The sequence below is a fragment of the Brassica oleracea genome, chromosome C5 (genome assembly GCF_000695525.1).
Source record: "Brassica oleracea var. oleracea cultivar TO1000 chromosome C5, BOL, whole genome shotgun sequence".
Lineage (NCBI taxonomy): Eukaryota > Viridiplantae > Streptophyta > Magnoliopsida > Brassicales > Brassicaceae > Brassica > Brassica oleracea.
Window position 1 is genome coordinate 46651972 of NC_027752.1, and position 21411 is coordinate 46673382.

Here is a 21411-nt window from a genome sequence, read left to right on the forward strand (position 1 = left end):
AAATTATCAATTACTAAAATTATTAATCCCACAATAAAAGTTTTGTTATCAGTAATTTAAAGTTTTTGCTATTAAAGATACACATGATAAGAAAATCATATGAGTAGAAAAAATCATTTAATAGACACTAATATTAAAAATATACTATGTATGTTAATATCATTTAAATTTAATTACATATTCTATCAAATTTTTAAAAAAATTGTTTGGATTAATAAAATTGATTTATACGTTCGCACCAATTTAATTATATATGTAATAGTTACTGACTTTTAATTATTTAATATATATTTATTATTTCATAATATATAAGAACATATAATACATAAAATAATTTATATATACAATGTTTATCTCGCGCAAGACGCGGATCTTAATCTAGTTTAAATTATTTGCAAGTACAAAACAAATATCAAATATTTAAATAAAAATTATAAAATAATGTTTGGTTTGTTAGTCGTTTTAATTAATGAGCGAATATATATTTTTAAATCATAGTAAGATAACTTGTTTATATTTCTATTTCTATGAATATAAGTGTTATATTTAAATAACTATTTTGAAGTTATTTCTTAGATTGGGCAGAAATTTAATAAAACAAGAAATATTTTTTTATAAACAAATAAGCTATTTAGTTTAAATTCCAACTAATTATCAAATAATTTATCAATATTTATCAAGTAACTTTGAAGTAATTTACAAATAACAAATAATAAAATAAGATAAGTAATTGGCAAACGTTGAAAAAAAAAGTAATTGGCAAATTCATTAATTTTTAACAAATCTAGTATATATAAGTCCAAAATTTTAATACTCTTACAAATCAAATAAAATACCAAATATACCAAAAATGACAAGTATTCCACCCATACTTCAAAGTCCATTCCACTTCTCTACAAGAAATTCCATCTAGTACTTGTTATTCAAATCAACACCCCCTCCCTATAATAAAATGGAAAATCTCTCTATTTGTAAACTAAATTAAATGTAAAATCTGTTGTCATTCTTTAGAAAAATAGAGCATTTTTACAACAAACCATCAATCTAAAAGCAGCCTGATACTACACCGCTTTAATTTCGGTTTTGTGCTAACCGTTGGTAAACTGGTCGGGTTCTAATAAACAATATCAAGCTACATACTAATCCAACAACAGACAAACAACCCCAAAACAAGAACGTTGCAAAATAACACCTTCTTCCCACGCAAACAAGCGTGTCCGACACGACAGATGGCGTCGCGTGCTTGTCATAGACAGAACCAGCCATGTATCCGTAGAAGAGCGATCCAATGGGAATGTTTGTGATGAGTATGTTCTGGTTTACACCAACGCTATTTCGTCCAAAGAGGTCCGAAGTTACTGAAACCGCTGCCGCGAAAACAAACCCTGAACTTAACCCTATAAGTGCGGTGGCAACCTGTAGCAGCGCGGTCTTGGACGAATACGCGAGGATGAAGAAGGCCAAAGGTGTTGGAAGCAGCGAAATGGTGAACCAGCCTGTTCTTGTCAGGTAGTCTAGTTTCTTGCGTGTGAAATCAGGTGCAGAGGAGAGCAACCTTCCCAAAAAGGAGAAGGCAGAGAAGAGTGTCACTAAAGATTTTGCGTTTGAGCTGCTCTGACCTAGAGACTGAGCGATCTGACCTAAGTTGTTGCTGTAGACAAGACCAATGGTCCCACCGCAGAAATAAGCTATGTAGTATAGCCAAAACTCCAGGCTACGAACCAGCATTCCAAGAGAATGTTCATCACCTAAGCGTCCCACTTTATTACATTCATCATATGATTTAATCTCCTCATGATCCAAGCCACCCCCACTTTTCGGGATCTTGGGCTCCTCTATGTTAACCACTGCATAGCCAGAGCTGTGACGGTGGAAACAGGAGTGGAGAGCACGGAGAATATAGTCGAGAAAGGGGACGCACAATGGGAAAAGGAGAAGGCAAATGGCGCCGAGGAAATGCCAAAGAGGTGATGAAGCCAAGTAGGTGTCTGAGGAAGGCAGGAGAAGGTAAAAGCATGTGATTAGGGCTAAGACATTGAAGATGATGAAGATTCGGGTCTCATCACGGGTCCGGTTACTAGCATGGGTTTCAGAGGAGTTAGGGTTAGTAAGGACAGGCCAGAGGGCTAAAAGAGAGACGAATAAAGGGATGAGAGAGTTAAGGAGAAGGTAAATGTCAGAGCTTGCTGATGATTTCCCACTGATGACTTCATGGCCAAGCGTGTACAAGGCAGCACTGATTCCGTTGAAACTCACGACGAGAGACAAGGCAAGGGAATGGTTGGATTCAAAGTGCCGAACGCAGAGGACGAAGCAGACGGTGTTGAACCAGCAGATGCTTAATCCAGCTAACGAGCAGCATACCAGAACCAGAGAGTATGGAAGATCGATGACGTCGGCGGCGATGGATAACCACTGGACGCCGTAGCCGACGAGACCCATAGCAGCGGCGGAGAATAGGACGGCGGAGACAGGGAAATAGGCAACGGCGAAACCGGAAGACCAGCCCAATGCTTTGCCTAAATCAGAAGCGACAGCCATGTAGTTAAGGCGCGACTGAGAAACGCCCATGGACGATTTCATGTCGGAGGAGTAAGCGGAGAAATCGAAGTTAGTGCCCGTGAAGGCTTGAATCCAGATGGCCGCCACCAACACCGTCCATCTACGCCACCATTGGAGCATAGAAGGTGGAGATTGCACATCCTCCTCCTTCGCCGTAGTTGTCCTCTTTGGTGGTTTCATTTGGCCCTATGCTCACAATCTTTGCCTCCCTTTTTCAAAAAAAAAAAAAAAGTAACGTCCGGTTTAAAATTCTTTTTACTATTTTTAAAATTCCAGAGATTACTCACAACAGCTAATTATCGATAGGTTAGTTTTTTCTTAAAAAGAAAAAAGAAGATAATTACAGCTCCAAGCTAAAAAGCTCACCAAACGTCATTGTTTCTCTGGATCGATTTATAAGGAACTTGATCATCTTCCTCCCACCAGATATCTCTCTCTCTCTCTTTTGGGTTGGATTCTTCTTCCTTTTCAACACAGAGAGATTTTGCTTTCTCTGACTGTAAGATAATAATCAATTATGTCTGATTGTAGTTCTAAGAAGAGAAATTATAATATCGCACAGGAGGGTTCCCGTGCAGGCAATGCCATGTCACGGCTTCTTGGAGGAGGACTTGATTTCAAAACATTTATATATCTATTCATTCTCCTCCCACTCTCCATCTTCTTTATCTATTTGCATGGTCAGAAGCTCACTTATTTCTTGAGACCTCTTTGGCAATCCCCTCCCAAACCATTTAACATCCTTCCCCATTACTACCACCCCAACGCTTCCATGGAGTTGCTCTGCACTCTTCACGGCTGGAATATCCGCCATTCTCCTAGAAGAGTCTTCGACGCTGTCTTGTTCAGCAACGAGGTCGATATGCTGACCATCCGTTGGAACGAGTTAAATCCTTACATTACGCAGTTTGTGCTTCTCGAATCCAACTCCACTTTCACAGGTCTCTCAAAACCCTTGGCTTTCGCAGAAAATCGCCACAAGAGTTTCGAGTTCGTTGAGCCAACAAGGCTGTCTTATGGGCACGTAGGAGGAGGAGGAGGAAGATGGAAGAAAGGCGAGAACCCGTTTGTGGAAGAATCATTCCAAAGGCTCGCACTGGACCAGCTTATCAAACTTGCTGGTATAAAAGAAGATGATCTTTTGATCATGTCCGATGTTGACGAGATCCCGAGTGGCCACACCATCAATCTGCTTAGATGGTGCGACGGATACCCACCGGTTCTTCACCTTCAGCTCAGAAACTACCTCTACTCATATGAGTACTATCTCGACTACAAAAGCTGGAGAGCCTCTGTTCATCTCTTCAAGCCTGGGAAAACAAGGTATGCTCATTTCCGGCAAAGCAACAATCTTTTGGCGGACTCAGGATGGCATTGCAGCTTCTGTTTCAGACACATCAGAGATTTTGTGTTCAAGATGAAAGCCTACAGCCATACTGACCGTGTTAGATTCGCACATTACCTCAACCCGAAAAGAATACAAGATGTGATCTGCAAAGGAACTGATCTTTTCGATATGTTTCCTGAAGAACACACTTTCAGAGAGATTATCGGAAAACTAGGTCCGATACCGAGGTCTTACTCAGCTGTTCATCTCCCTAGATATCTGATCCAGAATGCTGATAGTTACAAGTATTTGTTACCCGGGAACTGTGTAAGAGAAACTGCCTGATAGTGATTGGTAAGCGGCTTTATTGCTTTTGTTGATTCCTCCTCCTCTGTATATACAAATTTACCAGAGTCTCAAATGTCCATTCTACCTTATTATTATTGCATGTCTTAATTTGAAAAACCAGACTAGTGTTTATGTAAGAAATGACTTCTTCCTTTTTTTTTTATAATGATATGGGCCAATTTATTACTCACAAACAAGACTTCTTTCTATGATGAAACAAACGAGACATCAGTTCTTCTTTTTTTTTGTCACTGAATAATTCATTAGCAAACTAAAAAGAAGAGATGAGCCTAAAACGATGGTCCAAATCCTGATGTTCGTTACAAAGAGAAATGGGCTTGGAGAGCCTTTTTGCTAAACCATCGGCAACAAAGTTGTCCGATTTAGAAACATGATAGAAAGAAATTGTTGCAAAACCAGAGGAGATCGCTCGGATGCTTTTCACAATTCCGATGATTTCTTTTGACTGGATGTTGCCGGAGATAACTCTTGTGAGCGTTAAACTGTTGGAGAGAACCTTGAGTGTAGAGAACTCCAAGGTTAGCGCCATGCTAAGTGTCGATCGAATCGTGATGGCCTCTGCAATAAGGGGTGAGCTGATGAAGCTTTCGACCGTAGATCCATGGATTGGAGTTTCCTGACCTGAACCCGAGAAGACCCATCCCAATCCTGATGTCGATTTGTCTTTGTTCCAGGCCGCGTCGGGATGGCTCCTTGGGGCTTGTCTGACCCGATCTTGATGGAGAAAAGGTACTTTGTTTGCTTCCTTGGCTTTTCCTTGCGATTGAGACCGGCTATGGACTAGCTGCACCCCGTAAGCTGACACTGAAAGTAAGTTTTGGGCTAGGTGAACCCTGAACTCTGAAGCTAGATGGTGGAACGCATCTGAGTTGTAAACATTGAGCACGGCTGTATCCACAAAACAAACCACTACCAATATATCAACATCCAAAGTCCAGTCCTCAAGACTTCGCAATGCTGCGTACTGGAGAGAAGGAGGCTTGAGAACAGCTAGCAACAGTACCAATACACTCATGTCCACACAAATATCTTGCAGAGTAACCAACAAGGCCCTTATGGCTGAGTTTGACAAATAAAGCTCTAGTTGATATTCTAATCCTTGAAATTGGATGGCCAAGGAAAACACTAAATTTTCCAAATCAGAGCGTGACACATGACCCAAACTCACAAGTTCAAGGGCTGAGAAGATTGAAACCTCTACACAAGACGACTGGAGAGAGAGGTGGGAGAAGCAGGTACATAGAGGAAGAGTTGAACATACGGTGGAAGTGGAAGAGAGTTCTCTACTCGTGGATACACCAGGAGCAACACCACTCGTGGTACCCAACACCATGGTTGAGGCAGGGGACTCCAGATCTAAGACTTGAAGAACGAAGGTGAAGGTCGCATCTGGAGGGTCTGCGGCTCTGGCGGCTCTGTGAGAGTGAAAGATTCAAACGGTATCGGAGGAATCGTGAATGGTGGTGGATCTGGTGGAGGTCGTGACCGCAGCGGAGGAGGAGCTTTATCCTTTGAAGCCATGGAAGAGGAGAACGAGCTTCTTCGGGAGGAAGAAGACTGAGCGTCGGATTTGTATCGGAGGAGGGCCATCAAACGGAGGCGCCTAGGGAAGCGGGCCTGGGAGCTTTTAGGGCAAACTTTCTAGTCTGTCGGAATGCCACCTTCTAATTTTACGAGACATCGGTTCTATATATAGAAAAAAGTGATCAAAGATATAAACAGATAGCCTGGCATTGATTTCAACTAAAGATGAACTTACAACTCGCAAAAAAGTATTATATATTGATTACCTTGTTAGAGCATAGAGATTAAACCGTAGATGAGGCGAGATCTAAAGCGGAGTGACCGAGTGAGACAAATAAACGGTGGGGTAGGGACAAATAGCTGCGAAAAATATTATCCAATCCAGTATCTGCTTCTTCTGGTGATGTTCATAGCCATGGTCATGTGAATTGGTAGTATAGGAGGAAAGATCCATGACGATTTGTTGCTGCTTTTCCCATAAAACTACAGACTTTTATGAGTTTATCCATCAAAGAACCGAGGGAGACAAGGAACTGACTGAGGCTGAGGCTGAGTCCAACTTCTTTTTTTGAGCAAACATGGATTCCATTAGATAGAGTCTTACACTCCCGCAAGGGAGGGAATTACAACAGCATGAGATAATGCTAGCTTTGCCACCAAATCAGCCTCAAAGTTTTGTAAACGCGGAATAAAACAAAAAGACAGGACATCAAAGTAAGAACTGAAATGATAAATATCAAACAAAATACCAAACAAGGCTGGTCTTGATTCATTTCCTTTCAACAGTTTGATGAGGGATAGAGAATCCGACAGGATCATCAGGGATTTAATGTTTGAAAACGCAGCATTCATTACTGCCAAACGAACAGCGAGGGCCTCAGCCATTAACGCAGACGATACAAGGGTCCGAGACTCGGAGATTTGGGGAAGGCGAGAGGCCGGGTGTGAGCCAGAGAACAGACCTCCTAGACCGCAGGTTCCAGAGGTAGCATCCCATGCCGCATCAACATGACAAGTCGCATCAATAGGAACTTGGGGAGTTGGGGCTTGCCGTGAGGAGATGGTAGTAGTTAGGCCTGCTACTGGAACCAATTGCAGAGTTTCTTGCCACTCTCGGGCATCACAGATGGATTTAGTGACAATCTCTATTGCAGAGAAAGTACCATCTTCAAAGCACAATTTATTCCTAGCCTTCCACAGATTCCAAAGAATCCAGAGCCAAAGCGGGACGAAGAGCCCCGAAAGGGGAAGGTTTCTAAGTGTCAAACAAGTGGAGAGGAGAAACTAGATTGAAGGACTCAAAGGAGAAGGTGTCTCCATCATCGGAGCTAGTTCCCACACTCTCGCCGCCACTGAGCATTGAAGGAAGAGGTGAAGATCATCATCCTCTATGCCTCCACAAAGCTTGCACGGGAATGAATGAAATTCATAGGCCTAATTTTGTATTTTATAAAATTCTAGAGCCCCAATTGATCTTTCCAGCAGCCCCTCTCTCTCTGTCTATCAAAGAAAAGCCTAATGGAAGATGTTAATTCATGTGTTACTAGAAATTGTACTTTTTCGTTTCACCATATTTCATACTCTCTCTGTATTTGAGTAATTGATATTTTGTATTTGAAAAATTAATGTTTTAGAGTATAATCAACATATTTACTTTCAAAATTAAATTATGGATTAAAATCTGAGTGATAAAATTTTGTTGGTAAAACCAAAAAAGACAAAGTATATTTAAAATTTTCAATAGGTGTGGAAATCCTAAAACATAATCTTTCATTTACAAATGGAGTATCTTACCTTCTTTTTTTTTTTTTTCCCCAAACTTGTTTTTACTTAGATTTTTTTTACTGTCTGCAATAATTAATTAGCACTTGCAATATTCATACACAATAATATTTGTGTTAGAATCACTCTGATATAAATAAATCTGAAATTATACAAGGGGCTCGAAAATAAAGTGGATTGGGTTCATCAAAGGTGATGTTTCATAATTCTAATATTGATTTCTTTTAGAAAGAAAAACCTTAGGAAAAAAAGAAGTTTGGTGCATCTATGGCTCAGTAGGAAAATGTGTGTCTTTGTGTGTTTTGTTGATAATACAATTGATGACAGCCTATTAATTTCCAATTAAACTCTAGTTTTTTTTTGTGGTTACAAATTGATTTTCCTTTTATAGCTAAACGAATCATGGACTCCTAAAATCTAAAATCATAGCTCACTACATGTTCACACATTGTTTATTTTCGACTACCAATATTTATCATTAGTTACTAGGAGATTACCTTTTTATCTTGAACAATCAATCATCAACCAAGAAAAAGCTACGAGTATTAATTATAATTATATAGAATGATAGTTCAAAGTTTGTATATGTAAATATACAGGAAAACTAATAAGTTATATTTTTCACTGTTATAAAATATTAGCAATCCAGTTTTATATTCTCTTACAATAAGTGAACTGAATCGTGAGCTGACACATCATTTGAATTTTCAGCCACAAAACTTCACTTACTAAATTTGGCATATGAATTACACCAAACTGATTCCAATTAATTGGCCCATAAGCAAACGCTATCACAACTTCCAGTGTATTTTATTTTTCTCCACTTTCAGGATATTTTTATAAAATGTAAAATCTAAATCATGCACACAAAAACGTTTTTATCAAGTAAAATATACTAGTAGTATTTAAGAATGTGTAACCTACATGCATGATCCAAAAAATGGGTTAATCGAATTAAGTTTCACTGGTTTCGAATACTAATTAAATATTGGCTAATTAAATATAGTAGTGATGGAGAGAGGGTTAGGAAGTAGTCGTTATTCAACATAAGCTTTGTGTCATGTTTCTTCTTTCTCACTGTTTACGATTTGTGTGGACGTGAACTAATCCGCCAAGATTTTCATTTAACTATTTATTTATTATTGGTAAGCTTTGTACTTAAGTATTACATATGTTTCATATAGTATGTATCGTGCTATAACCAACTGAACCATAGTCGCAAGTCACAACAACCCTATAAAAGGAAACAGTCGTTTGATCAATCTTCCCGCCTCTGAGTAAACTGTATATATCTCTCTCTGTCTCTGTATCCTCGCATCTTCTCTGTTCTATCTTTATTTCACATACAAAAATACAAAACAAAATAACTAGAAAGAAGAAGATGGATAAGAAGAAGACAGGGATAAGGAAAGAGAGAATACCAGCACAGAAAGAAGAAGAAGGAACAGTGAGGAAAGGACCATGGACTATGGAAGAAGATTTGATCCTCTTTAATTACATCCTTAATCATGGTGAAGGTCTTTGGAACTCCGTCGCCAAAGCCTCTGGTAAATTAAAACATATTTCTTAGTCTTTTTTTTCTTCTTTTTGTATATATATGAATTAACTACTGTCTTTTATTTTATTTTCTCTATAAAAATGTATTTTATTTTTTCTTAAAATATCAATTGATTTATGTTTTTTGGGTGCAAATATCAATTGATTGATTTATGTTTTTTTAACTTTCACGTACAATGATTCAAAATAGATCGGGATAGTTGTGAATATATAGCAATATTACCCACATGGTATCTTGTTGGTTATGTTTTTTTTTTTTTGCTTAAATTTGGATCTTGTTGGTTATGTTTCTGATAATAAATATTTATGATTCAATGTAATCAGGTCTAAAACGTACGGGGAAAAGTTGTCGGCTCAGGTGGCTGAACTATCTCCGGCCAGATGTGCGGCGAGGGAACATAACAGCAGAAGAACAGCTTTTGATCATTCAACTTCATGCTAAGCTTGGAAACAGGTGTCGTAGTTATATAATATTGTTTCATGACTGAATGATCATTCAACTTCATGACAAGTTCGATTTGATTAGAAAACTTACGTACGGTGTTAAAAAATATTAACAGGTGGTCGAAGATTGCGAAATATCTTCCAGGGAGAACGGACAACGAGATAAAGAATTTCTGGAGGACAAAGATTCAGAGACACGTGAAATTTTCTTCGTCGGTAAATACTATTAATACTCGTCATTGTTCGGGAAACTCGCAGAGCTCGGTGATAACAGCGACGGACCAAGGCAGCTCTAGCAAAGGCTTCGATATGGCTGAGAGCTTAATCTCGCCGGCGACGACAACGACATCGTTTCATATGATGGAACAGTCAAACGACAGTTACTGGAACGTTGAAGATCTATGGCCCCTGCAGTTGCTTAATGGTGACCACCAAGTGATTTAATTTTGGTCACAGTAGTTTAAATGACTATGCATTTGCTAGTCCTACATATGATGCCCGATCTGAATTTTTTTGTTTGTATGGTACGTTCTTTGGTTTTTCCTATTGCTGAAATCTTGTTTCATTTACCAATCATTTCTAATGTTTCATGCAATCATATTAATCTTCAAATCATGTGAAGGCGGTGTGGTGTGTAAGTTACTTCTGTTCGTTTATAATTTTTTTAATATATCAGTCTTTTTGGTTCAGTTTCGAGCTTATTGGAGTTAGAACAACGTTGTGGTAATTGGTAAATGTGAGAAACGGTTTTAAGCTTTCGTTCGTTCAGATTCATTAATCTTCTGATCTACACCTTTTTTTAATCAATTTAGAAATGATTCAAAAAATTGAAAAGTGTAGTTGCATTATCACTGACAACAGAAACAGACTGATAACATGAAATTATGTGAAATATTATGTTGGATACAAACCAAAACGTACGTAGCAGACTGCACACAATATTATTAATCATGTAAAGGCAAAGATTTGGATATTTCACACACAAAAGAAATAAGATCAAAGAAGAGTTCATTTATCATTTTGGAAGGAAGGAACGTGTTTATAATGTAGTTGGTTTAGTCATCAGCAAGATCACTGGGAGTTTCATCGGCATTGCGTTTGATCGTGAGGACCGGACACTCAGCATGTTTCACACAGAACCCACTCACCGTCCCAACAAAGACCCTGCAATGCAAAGAGAGTAACCAGGAAAAAGACTCAAAAGTATGATAAAAAAAACAGAACAGACCAATGTTTCAAACAACAACACTAGCTAGTTAACTTAATTGAGTCTATGATATTCAAGCGCTCAATGCGTAGTCCAACATTACATTCTCTTGTTGGGCTCTGATCATGTCCAGTGATCAACTTAGTCTCTATTTAAACTCAAAAACTTGGGTCAAAGCGAAAATCCTATCCAACAAATCGCAGTTAAAAGTGTGATCTGATTGGCATTTCGATCTGATCACTCCGAGCCAGATAACTCGAGCATGGCATATAATAAAGCAAATACAAGATGAAGGCGGCGAGTGAGAGTTTGAACATACTTTTGGAAGCGGCCAAGACCACGGCTTCCCAAAACAAGAAGATCTGGTCGGACCCGGCTGACTTCTTGGCAGATCACATCCTTGGGATCACCTTTCTTGATCCAAGCCTCGCAACTAACCTACACACAAGAAGCATTTAGTTTATTAAAACATCACACAAGTGCACAAGTTATTATGAAACTGACGAATTATGTAAGGGATCGGAAGATGAACAGTAGATGAGGATAACTTAAAGAGAGAGAGAGAGTGCTTTATTTACCCCAAACTCGTGACATTTGTTAACGAAAAACTCGAGAAGGTGAAGACCTTTAGACTTGTTAGACTCTCTCATGTCTTTGAAATCATCAGGAGACGCATATATGCTGTCTACCTCATCAAAACCGTCTTCGTCGACCACATGTACATGGAGCAAGAGAATCTTGAAATCGGATGCGTTGGATCGGACCATCTTCTCCAGAGTCCATTCGAAAGCTCTTTTGCTGCTTATCGAAGGGTGAGGCTTCCCTTTGATCGTCGATTCGTTCACAGCCACCATCACTCGTGTCGGCTCCCTCTCCATCTTTCACCAAATTCTTTTTCTTCTTCTTCTTTCTCGAATTCTTTGATACTTGAACAAGTACGGTTTTAGACAATGATCTGGTCAGAAGATGGACAACTAGACTCTGTCTACATCGTGCACTGTGTCTATAGAAGCGTATTTTACCAAACAATCGCATAGACTTGCTAGAGTGCGCTGCTTTTTCTGTTACGTGGGAGACCGACCGACTACAACTTTTATGTACCTAACTTTCTAATAGTGAGTGATTCACAGCAAGCCCTACAATGATGGCCCAAACGAATGGCCCATGTCTAGATAATATAATTTTACAAAAACTATAACTATCAACTTTTTTTTTAAACAGTTAAGTTTCAAGTTACAATAGGTTTCAAAGTGATTGTAGTATTTATGACTTTTTCTTGGATTCACCAACCAATAGAAAGTTGTCATTTTAGATCTAGTATCTTTTAATTAAGGAAAGAAAATAACTTGCCAAATTATATTATGCTATTAAAATAAAAAATAAAAAAATTAAATAAATAAAAATAACAATAGTTCTAAAAAATATTATTTAAAAAAAATATTTATTTTTAAGATTTAGAGTTTAGTGTTTAAGATTTATAATTTAGAATTTATCCAAATGTTTAGTGTTTTTCCAAGGGTTTAGGGGTTTACCCAAGGATTTAGGGTTTAGGATTTGAGTTTAGGGTTTAGTATTAGAGTTTAGGGTTTAGTGTTTTGTTGACAACATTTTTTTTTTTGAATTCGTTTTTTATATATTATTTTTATTTATTTTTAAATTTTATTTTGAAAAAATAATATAATTTGCCAAGTTATTTGGTTTCCATAATTAAAAGATACTAGATTTAAAATGATAATTTTCTATTGGTTGGTGAACCTTCACCCTAGGGGGTGAACCCAAGAATAACTCAGTATTTATTATGAGTGTAATCCTGGAGTTTTATTTATTTATTTGCTATACTAAAGAATTTTACAAGACATAAGTACTTACTATAGTCTTTTAGAAGTTACTAAAGATTTTATTTTTAAATTGTTTTTTACTGATGAATACCAGTGAAAGAGACTCTACCGAAGCCAAGATGTCCAATCTGATACAATTCCAACCAAACTCTCTCAGCTTCATCTCTCGCACTGATCCTCGCCTCACCCTCTCCCCTAAAACTCGCCGTTTTCTCCTCCTCCTCCTTCGTTAGACTTCCATCTCTCTCCACCACAAACCGGTGGTCATCCCACTCTCCATATCCTCCGCCGCAACATCCACCACTCACGCCTTTTACCGTCTCCGGCCTCTGGTTGTGATGAAAACGATCCTCACGCTCTATCTTTTTCTTCCTCTTCTTTCTCCGTCCGATGCATTTCCGCCCAATCATCCACGGGACCTTGACGAAGGCAAGTGTGAGGAGGTTCACGACGGCGCAGGGACAACAGCAAAGCGCCACACAGTCTGCTATCGCCGCCGCAGCCCACGAAGACCGGCACCTTTCACCGGAGCATTTGTCTCCTGGCGCTGCTTCTTCGTCGGCGCCATGACTCCGGTCTTTACGTGAAACTGATCGATGTGTTTTTTGGTTTTCCTCTTCCATTTATTAATTTTTTTATTCCTGCAAGCAAAAAAAAACGCTTAAATAGCTAGCTGGTATAAGCTTTATATTACCAAACGTTACACATATACGGATTTTGTTCCATATATGAGTGTGCATATAAGTTTAATTAGGCTGATACGTAAAGAGAAAATAGTAAAAAGTTTTAGTCAAAGATATCTCCCATGCACTTAAACTTATTGACTAGACAGTTTCAGGTGGATTGTTAACTAGTGCCTTTACTTTGCGCTGATTCCCAAAAGTAAAAATTATATTGGTCGGTAACATTTCGATGTTACGAGTAATCATGGGTGTTTAAGATCCTATATACGTGATACATCTACATATGCATTCATATATACACCAAACCAACCTTAATGAAGGAAGTATTGAGTCATGTTAAGATCCGGGCTTTGTTATGTAATTAAATATTAGTCTGGTTCCGTTCATCGACGACTAGTTTGGCTAGCTAGTGAATGAGAAGAGTTGAACGAGCGCGTCGGAGATGGATCTGAAGTTTTTTTTATTGGTTAGAGGAAATAATACTAGTATCTTTTTTTGTGCGGGTACTAGTATTTTAAAAAATTTATAGATTGGTCTTAACTGCACCCAAAAAATAGATGGTCTCAACGATATATGTATAGAGTTATTCTTGGGTTCACCCCCTAGGGTGAACCTTTAGATTCACCAACCAATAGAAAATTATCATTTTAAATTTAGTATCTTTTAATTAAGGAAACCAAATAACTTGGCAAATTATATTATTTTTTCAAAATAAAATTTAAAAATAAATAAAAATAATATATAAAAAACGAATTTAAAAAAAAAAAATGTTGTCAACAAAACACTAAACCCTAAACTCTAATACTAAACCCTAAACTCAAATCATAAACCTAAATCCTTGGGTAAACCCTAAATCCTTGGGTAAACCCCTAAACCCTTGGAAAAACACTAAACATTTGGATAAATTCTAAATTATAAATCTTAAACACTAAACTCTAAATCTTAAAAATAAATATTTTTTTTAAATAATCTTTTTTTAGAACTATTGTTATTTTTATTTATTTAATTTTTTATTTTTTATTTTAAAAGCATAATATAATTTGGCAAGTTATTTTGTTTCCTTAATTAAAAGATACTAGATCTAAAATGACAACTTTCTATTGGTTGGTGAACCTAAAGGTTCACCCTAGGGGGTGAACCCAAGAAAAAGTCATATGTATATTATGCCAGTCAGATAACATGGATTCCTATTGCAGTTTTCGAATGTAGATTTATTTTTATTGGTTATTCAATTTTGGTTTGGTATTTTTTTTGGTAATACTTTTTTGGTTTGGTTATTGAAGTCATCTCAAGTTTTACTAATAATTTTTTTTTATATATTATAAAATTGGATTGATATAGTAAAAATCTCAATCTCACATGGGCTGGGGTGTCGGGTCTGAGAGCATTTCCAATAGAAGTTTTACTCTCAAGTATCTAAACCTCTGTTCGGGAACGCGCTAGACGCTAGTCGGGCGGTCGGGTTGGGCCTAGCGACTAAAGAAAAAATTGGGGATTAATTGGAAATTATGCGGGGCAGAATTTTTAGACTGTTTACTAAGTTATAAAACATGTTAATCTTTAATTGTGTATAACATTAATATATTTTCATGTTTAATATTGTATAAAACACACAAATAGAATATATAAACTTAATATAGTGTAATTTTCATCAAAATTATGAATATAAATGATATTTATAAAATTTTAGATCAAATAAATAAAAAAATATTATTAAAAATAAAAAAAATAATAATAAAAAATATAGATTAGGTGGCCGCCTAAGCGGCTAGGCGGTCATTTAGGCGGTCTAGGCGGTCATTTAGGCGGTCTAGGCGGAGAAAATCGGATATCCGATTTTTTTAACCGATTTATGTTAAATCGGGGCGGAAGAGTGACGCGTAGCGCCCAGGCGGGTAGGCGGCCGATTTTTAGAACAGGGATCTAAACGTACATATAGATACTTTTGATTGAGTTTTTCATAGTCAATTAAATAGTAATATATATATATATATATATATGTATTTCAGATATTTGAGAGTAGAACTCTCCCGTCGAAATTACTCTAAGCATGTCCAGTTATACCGCCCGTTACAAAACTACAAGTACACAATATAATACTATTACTTGACATACAAAAATTGTTTTTTTTAAGTAGAATTATATTTGTTTGTTTTAGTTATCGCCGTTTAAATATAATCCTTCTTACTATATTGATAGTTGTAAAATTATTTGTATTGTACATTTTATAAGTGAAATTTCATATAAAAAAGGAAATTTTCAAATGTAGTTTTGTAAAACTGCTAACTAGGTGATTTATCCAAGTTTTGACTTAAAAAGAAAAAGAAATTACTTCCTTGTTTGTCATGTGACAACATTTCTAGCCACTTTTCCATTTTAAAATGTCTTGATAAACGATTTCAATCGGTGAACACTATATGTAGAGTATATGGTTAAGAAAAAAAGTTAATGAAACAACATTCACTATTTTAGAAAAAAAAAGGAGAAGCAATAAGGTTAGCTAGTAGTGTGAAAAAGAATGGAGACTGATCAAATGATTACATACCTTTGGTTCTTTTCGAGTAGTTATCCTACTCAAGAGCCACTGATCCTTATTAAAACCCTTCCCTCAATGAAGACATCAATAACAACAAAAACTCACTTTTGTTGTTTTGTTCTTATGAGCCTGGAAGAGATAGAGAAGAAGGCGAAGAAGAAAAAGAAAGATGTGATCCGATCTATAAATAAATACACACATATATCTTCGATTATAACTTCTCTTTTTTTTCTATGTTTATTTCTTAAAATAATCTCTCTCTCTCTCTCTCTCTCGCCTGATCACTTTTATTTTACTCATCTGTGTAAGGGTCTTGAATATTAAAATTTAAATTCATTTAGCAGATAATATATGTATATATAACTATCTTCTAAAATTCAAATTCTATTTTCTCACTTGACAAATGGTAATTGTACCTTTTAACTATTAAGTTGTAATTTTGTGAAACTTTTGAATTTTAAATTCGTATGAACGAATAAACTAATTTTGTATACTTAAATTTCGTAAGGTATAACATTTCCTTTAGATCTATGACAATTACTTTTGCATGTTAATTTCAAAGGAAAAGAATGTTAATGGACGCTTATCGTGAATGTATTACTTTTGCTGATGATATGTATAAATAGGGTCCTATTTATACATATATATTTGAACTAATGTCAGCAATACTCAGTTGGTTTCAAGTCTCAGTCGTCATATTCTTTTAGCAAAAGGTTTTAGTCTCAGTCACATTCGCTTATGGAAAAAGCGCAATCCGATATATTATTCAACGTAGCAAAGAGTTAGGTCCATTGTAGAAAGTAAATTTGTGTTGTTTATTTTAGCGTGAGGCGACGAGAATCTAGAGAAAACATCACGAGGGAGACTGAATTTAGGGTATAGTTGGTGTTGGAACCGGTTAGGTTTGGTCTAGTTGTAACGGATTTAGAGGAACTTTGTGTTGTCCTGAAGACAGAGAGAATCAAATTATGGGAACTCGGCCCCTCACGTGCATTCATATGCAACTCGTGTCTTTTATTGTTTATATTTCTTGATTAAAACGAACTACATTCTAAAATTTAGAACAGCTAATACAATTTACAGAAGAACTAAGTGGTCTTAGTCTAATGGTAAAAGGCTCACAGCTGTGAGTAACGTTCTGGATTTCCTTGGCACTCGGAACGCCTTAAGTGGTAAGAAAACGTGGATCTCGCAGGCTTCGTAGTGATTAGTTTTTAAGCCTAAAAAGCCTTTGAAATCACCCACTACAGGTATAAAAAAAAATACAATTTACAGAATCTATTCATGCATGATAGACCAAAATTTCGTATAGAATATAGTCTTCCACTTAAAAACATGGTACACAATCTTCTAGTTAAACACCTTTGATGCATTGTCTTCGATCCCTTTTTAAAAAGTATCTAAAAAATGCAGTCGAGCACTTCTATGTTTCTAGTATAATAGTACTAATTTTCATTTACCATATGTCAACGAAATTAATTGGAGTATATTTTTTTTTCTTAACATTTAATGGATTAAGTACTGTCATGTAATTGCGTAAAACTTTAGGTAGACTAAATTAATAGTAGTATTTTTATATATTTGTTCGTGGTTTTCAAGATCTAAGAGCATGATTATCCCCACCTCTTAGGAGGGTTCTTAAGAGGTGAAACCCACAAAAAAACTTAAGAGTTGTCTCATAAGAGCATAATTGTTGGGAGGTTTTTAGGGTGGGGTTCTTAGCGGAATATAAGAACCCGTCTCTTAACTTTTAACTAAAAAAGCTAAGAACCGGTTCTTAAATTAGAGTTTTAAGAGCCGGTTCTTAACTTTTTTAGTTAAAAGTTAAGAGACGGTTTCTTATATTCCGGTAAGAACCTCACTCTAAGAACTTCCCATTAATCATGTTCTAAGAGCATGATTATCGCGTGATACCGTTATGGAGTCCTTAAATTTTTTTTCTTTTTTTTATTTTTTTTTTGTCCTTAAAAAAAAATTGAACCAATCGCGGGCTGCCACGTGTTCGTGGGGTCCGCAAACAGTACAAAACTGGCTCAAGATCGATCCTTAAATCACGACTTTGGAGACATTTTTTTTAAAAAGTAGGGCCCACACGTTAAAATCCTGCAGAAACCCTGGCTGGAAACCGCGATAATCGTGGTCTAAACCCCTTCTCTAAGAGCTTGGTTCTTGCACTGTTTACGGGTCCCACTGTCACGTGGCGATCCACGATTGGTTAGTTTTTAATTTTTTCTTTTTTTAAATCAGAAAAAAAAAAATTAAAAACCCAAAGATGCTTGATTCTTGGGGTTAAAGATGCTCTAATAAGCAGCGTCGCTGACGCCTTTTTCTCTTTGTATGCTGTCTATATAACCACAATGCTTAAGCCATGCACGTGCTATGCTGTGAATAATCACGTGCGTTGGGTTCTTAACCCGTCAAGGTCAGAAACTGAGATGCTCTTTTAATTCTTTATGTAAGAAAAATTTTCACCGGCCAACTGTCAGTCTTCAGTGCCACGCACACACCCAACGGTCTCCTTTCTTCTACTCTCACCGCTATTGCGACACGTTAGGTATAAGGAAAACAAAAAAAATCAAAGCAAACGTCACCTTAAATACTATTAACATCTTTAATGAAATCAACTCGTTGTAAGGAAATTAACGTAACTACGCTATAGCTCCTTCTGTGGTTGACAATAAAAAGTCTGCGACATGAGCTATATGTATTTGTTGTACATGGACCACGTATGAATATATGAATACTACTAGCATGCATAATAAGATTACGGATAATAAAATGCGCAAGACTATTCGATGTTTGTCAAACTAGTGGCTTCATATGTGTGGGATAGATCAATATGTTCATATATTCTATGTTGACATAACAAATTAACGAGGAGGAACATGCCCATTTCGCTATTTCAGTCTCTGTTCGGGAACGTGCTAGGCGCTAGTCGGACAGTCGGGTTGGGCCTAGCGCCTAAAAATAAAATCGGAGATTAATCGGAAATTATGCGGAACGGAATTTTTAGACTGTTTACTATGTTATAAAACATGTTATTCTTTAATTGTGTATAACATTAATACATTTTCATGTTTAAAATTGTATAAAACACACAAATAAAATATATAAACTTAATATAGTGTAATTTTCATCAAAATTATGAATATAAATGATATTTATAAAATTTTAGATCACATAAATAAAAAAAATATTATTAAAAAAAAAAAAAATAGATTGGGCGGCCGCCTAGGCGGTTAGGCGGCCGCCTAAGCGGCTAGGCGGTCATTTAGGCGGTCTAGACGGAGAAAATCGGATATCCAATTTTTTTAACCGATTTGACATAAATCGGAGCAGAAAAGTGACGCGTAGCGTCCAGGCGACTAGGCGGCCGATTTTTAGAACAGGACTTCCAGTTTATTAGATCTTCCGTTCAAGTCCATATCGCTTACCTGAGTTACCTCAAATATGAAAGCATGTGTCGAGGGATCATAAATATCTAAAACTGGTACGAACAAGGTCTGCAGGAGACGAACCCTGGAGTTTGCTCGAATTTGGGCTTAAGGCTACAAATAATCATATATAGCAGTATGTTCCTGGAAACCCAATCGATATAATGAAAAGATTGTCCAATGGGCTAATAATGATCATTTTATTGATGGGAGGTGGAGCCGTGGAGGGTCTGATCGATCCTCTCAAAAGTCAATACTGAAAAAACCCATGTTCTAAAAATCGGTCTGTCTGGGCGCTACGCGTCATTCTTCCGTCCCGATTTATGTCAAATCGGTTAAAAAAATTGGATATCCGATTTTCTCCGCCTAGACCGCCTAAATGACCGCCTAGCCGCTTAGACAGCCGCCTAGCCGCTTAGGCGGCCGCCTAGCCGCTTAGACGGCCGCCTAGTCGCTTAGGCGGCCATCTAATCTATTTTTATTTTTTTATTTATTTTTAATAATATTTTTATTTATTTATTTGATCTAAAATTTTATAAATATAATTTATATTCATAATTTTGATGAAAATTACACTATATTAAATTTATATATTCTATTTGTGTGTTTTATACAATTTTAAACATGAAAATGTATTAATGTTATACACAATTAAAGATTAACATGTTTTATAACATAGTCTAAAAATTCCGCCCCGCATAATTTTTGATTAATACCCGATTTTCTCTTTAGGCGTTAGGCCCAACCCGACCGCCCGACTAGCGCCTAGCGCGTTCCCGAACAGAGGAAAAAACACACATTTCTGAAAAAATACTTAATATTGGATCAAAAGTTTTTTTTTTTCCTGATTGGGTGGAAAGCGCAGGGACACTATATCATTATATACACAAAACAATGTAGCAACAATAATAGTAATACTAACACGTAAACTCCTTAGTTTATATATTGGTTATGAACTTATGGTCGAGGCTACCAACTCAATAACTCATTGCTCATGTATTTGAAAAGAGTAACATGGAGAACAATCTTTAGAGAATATTTCTTGTTAGATGAAAAGCAATATTTGAATATTTTAAGAAATATTAACAGACTATAATTCTAACAGCAATGTATAATTTATATTGCAGATCATGCCAAAATGGACTTCAATGTAATTCGTGAAGGAAATGGATACTAGCATCCGGTGCAAATATATATTTATATATTGCTTGTTTTGTTTTTATCCCAAATTTCAAATAAGAACTCTTGGCCTTGACATACACGAATATACATTGCGAAGTTGTTAGAGTCGGGTTTAAAAGAATTCATTTAGAATTCGCTAGACGTTGAGTATCTTTGATTCAATTATTATGTTTTAAAAGGTAGAGAATAATAATGATTGGGCTCCTAGTGAAATATATAAACTATTTGGTGTAGTTATCTTTGACTTGTCATTTGCTGAATATTTTAGTTCTGGTACATGGAAATACCATCAAGAACAAATTTGAACTTTGATTGGTGACCTGAGTTACACTTGATTAAGTTTGAGTTAAAATTGTAACTCAAAAATGTTACTAATTATGAACTAGATTTAATCTTCTGAGTTATCTTTTGAGTTATCTTTTGAGTTATAATGTGTTATTTTTCGGTTATCTCTTTAATAAAATTGATAAAACATCAAACATTTTTTCATGTATTAGGAATTGAGTTAATCATTTTTGGTGTTTCACTAGTAATCTCACTGTTACTTTTTCTCCTTTTTAACAATTTGAACTTTTTAATGTAACCACCATGTCCCACGTTTAGGTTTCTTAGTTAATGAAGCATTTAAAAGATAGCTGTTTAGTAGTTAGTCAAAATGTTTATGAACTATTGTTTCCCATTTGAATTATACTTAATAATGATACCAATAATTTTAATGTAATTCTATTTGGTAGCTAAATATTTTTACATACATAAAGTTATATGTAAATATATAGGTATCCTTTGTTAGAATATATACATAAGTATATTTATTTAATTTCAACTTAAATTATTTTAATTTAATATATATTTTTTTATACTTATTCTATTAAATTTATTAAAAAAAATCCTGGGCCTATATAAAAATTATGATTTGATATGAATATTTATAATAAATAATAGATACTGAAACTTATACATCAAAAA

General features: G+C 36.0%; 6 protein-coding genes across 6 annotated transcripts; 2 read left to right on the forward strand and 4 right to left on the reverse strand.

Moving 5' to 3' along the window:
* Positions 1 to 1026: 1026 nt before the first annotated feature.
* Positions 1027 to 2760, reverse strand: LOC106293653 (protein NUCLEAR FUSION DEFECTIVE 4). The gene has a single exon (XM_013729322.1). It carries the CDS (start codon positions 2740 to 2742, stop codon positions 1072 to 1074), a length of 1671 nt encoding a protein of 556 aa, XP_013584776.1. The 5' UTR covers positions 2743 to 2760; the 3' UTR covers positions 1027 to 1071.
* A 173-nt stretch (positions 2761 to 2933) lies between these two features.
* Positions 2934 to 4409, forward strand: LOC106293780. The gene has a single exon (XM_013729427.1). It carries the CDS (start codon positions 3080 to 3082, stop codon positions 4232 to 4234), a length of 1155 nt encoding a protein of 384 aa, XP_013584881.1. The 5' UTR covers positions 2934 to 3079; the 3' UTR covers positions 4235 to 4409.
* A 1973-nt stretch (positions 4410 to 6382) lies between these two features.
* Positions 6383 to 7142, reverse strand: LOC106292444. Its single transcript, XM_013728030.1, has 2 exons — positions 7068 to 7142; positions 6383 to 6973 (listed from the first exon to the last, which is right to left on the reverse strand). Exons 1-2 carry the CDS (start codon positions 7140 to 7142, stop codon positions 6383 to 6385), a joined length of 666 nt encoding a protein of 221 aa, XP_013583484.1.
* Positions 7143 to 8764: 1622 nt separating this feature from the next.
* LOC106294499 (transcription factor MYB57-like) lies at positions 8765 to 10176 on the forward strand. The gene is made up of 3 exons (XM_013730063.1): positions 8765 to 9111; positions 9446 to 9575; positions 9682 to 10176. The coding sequence occupies exons 1-3, from the start codon at positions 8946 to 8948 to the stop codon at positions 10007 to 10009; spliced, it is 624 nt and encodes a 207-aa protein (XP_013585517.1). The 5' UTR covers positions 8765 to 8945; the 3' UTR covers positions 10010 to 10176.
* Positions 10177 to 10425: 249 nt separating this feature from the next.
* LOC106292758 (universal stress protein A-like protein) lies at positions 10426 to 11861 on the reverse strand. The gene is made up of 3 exons (XM_013728409.1): positions 11351 to 11861; positions 11092 to 11210; positions 10426 to 10729 (listed from the first exon to the last, which is right to left on the reverse strand). The coding sequence occupies exons 1-3, from the start codon at positions 11648 to 11650 to the stop codon at positions 10621 to 10623; spliced, it is 528 nt and encodes a 175-aa protein (XP_013583863.1). The 5' UTR covers positions 11651 to 11861; the 3' UTR covers positions 10426 to 10620.
* An 826-nt stretch (positions 11862 to 12687) lies between these two features.
* LOC106294281 lies at positions 12688 to 15944 on the reverse strand. The gene is made up of 2 exons (XM_013729842.1): positions 15839 to 15944; positions 12688 to 13251 (listed from the first exon to the last, which is right to left on the reverse strand). Exon 2 carries the CDS (start codon positions 13231 to 13233, stop codon positions 12688 to 12690), a length of 546 nt encoding a protein of 181 aa, XP_013585296.1. The 5' UTR covers positions 13234 to 13251; positions 15839 to 15944.
* Positions 15945 to 21411: the final 5467 nt, after the last annotated feature.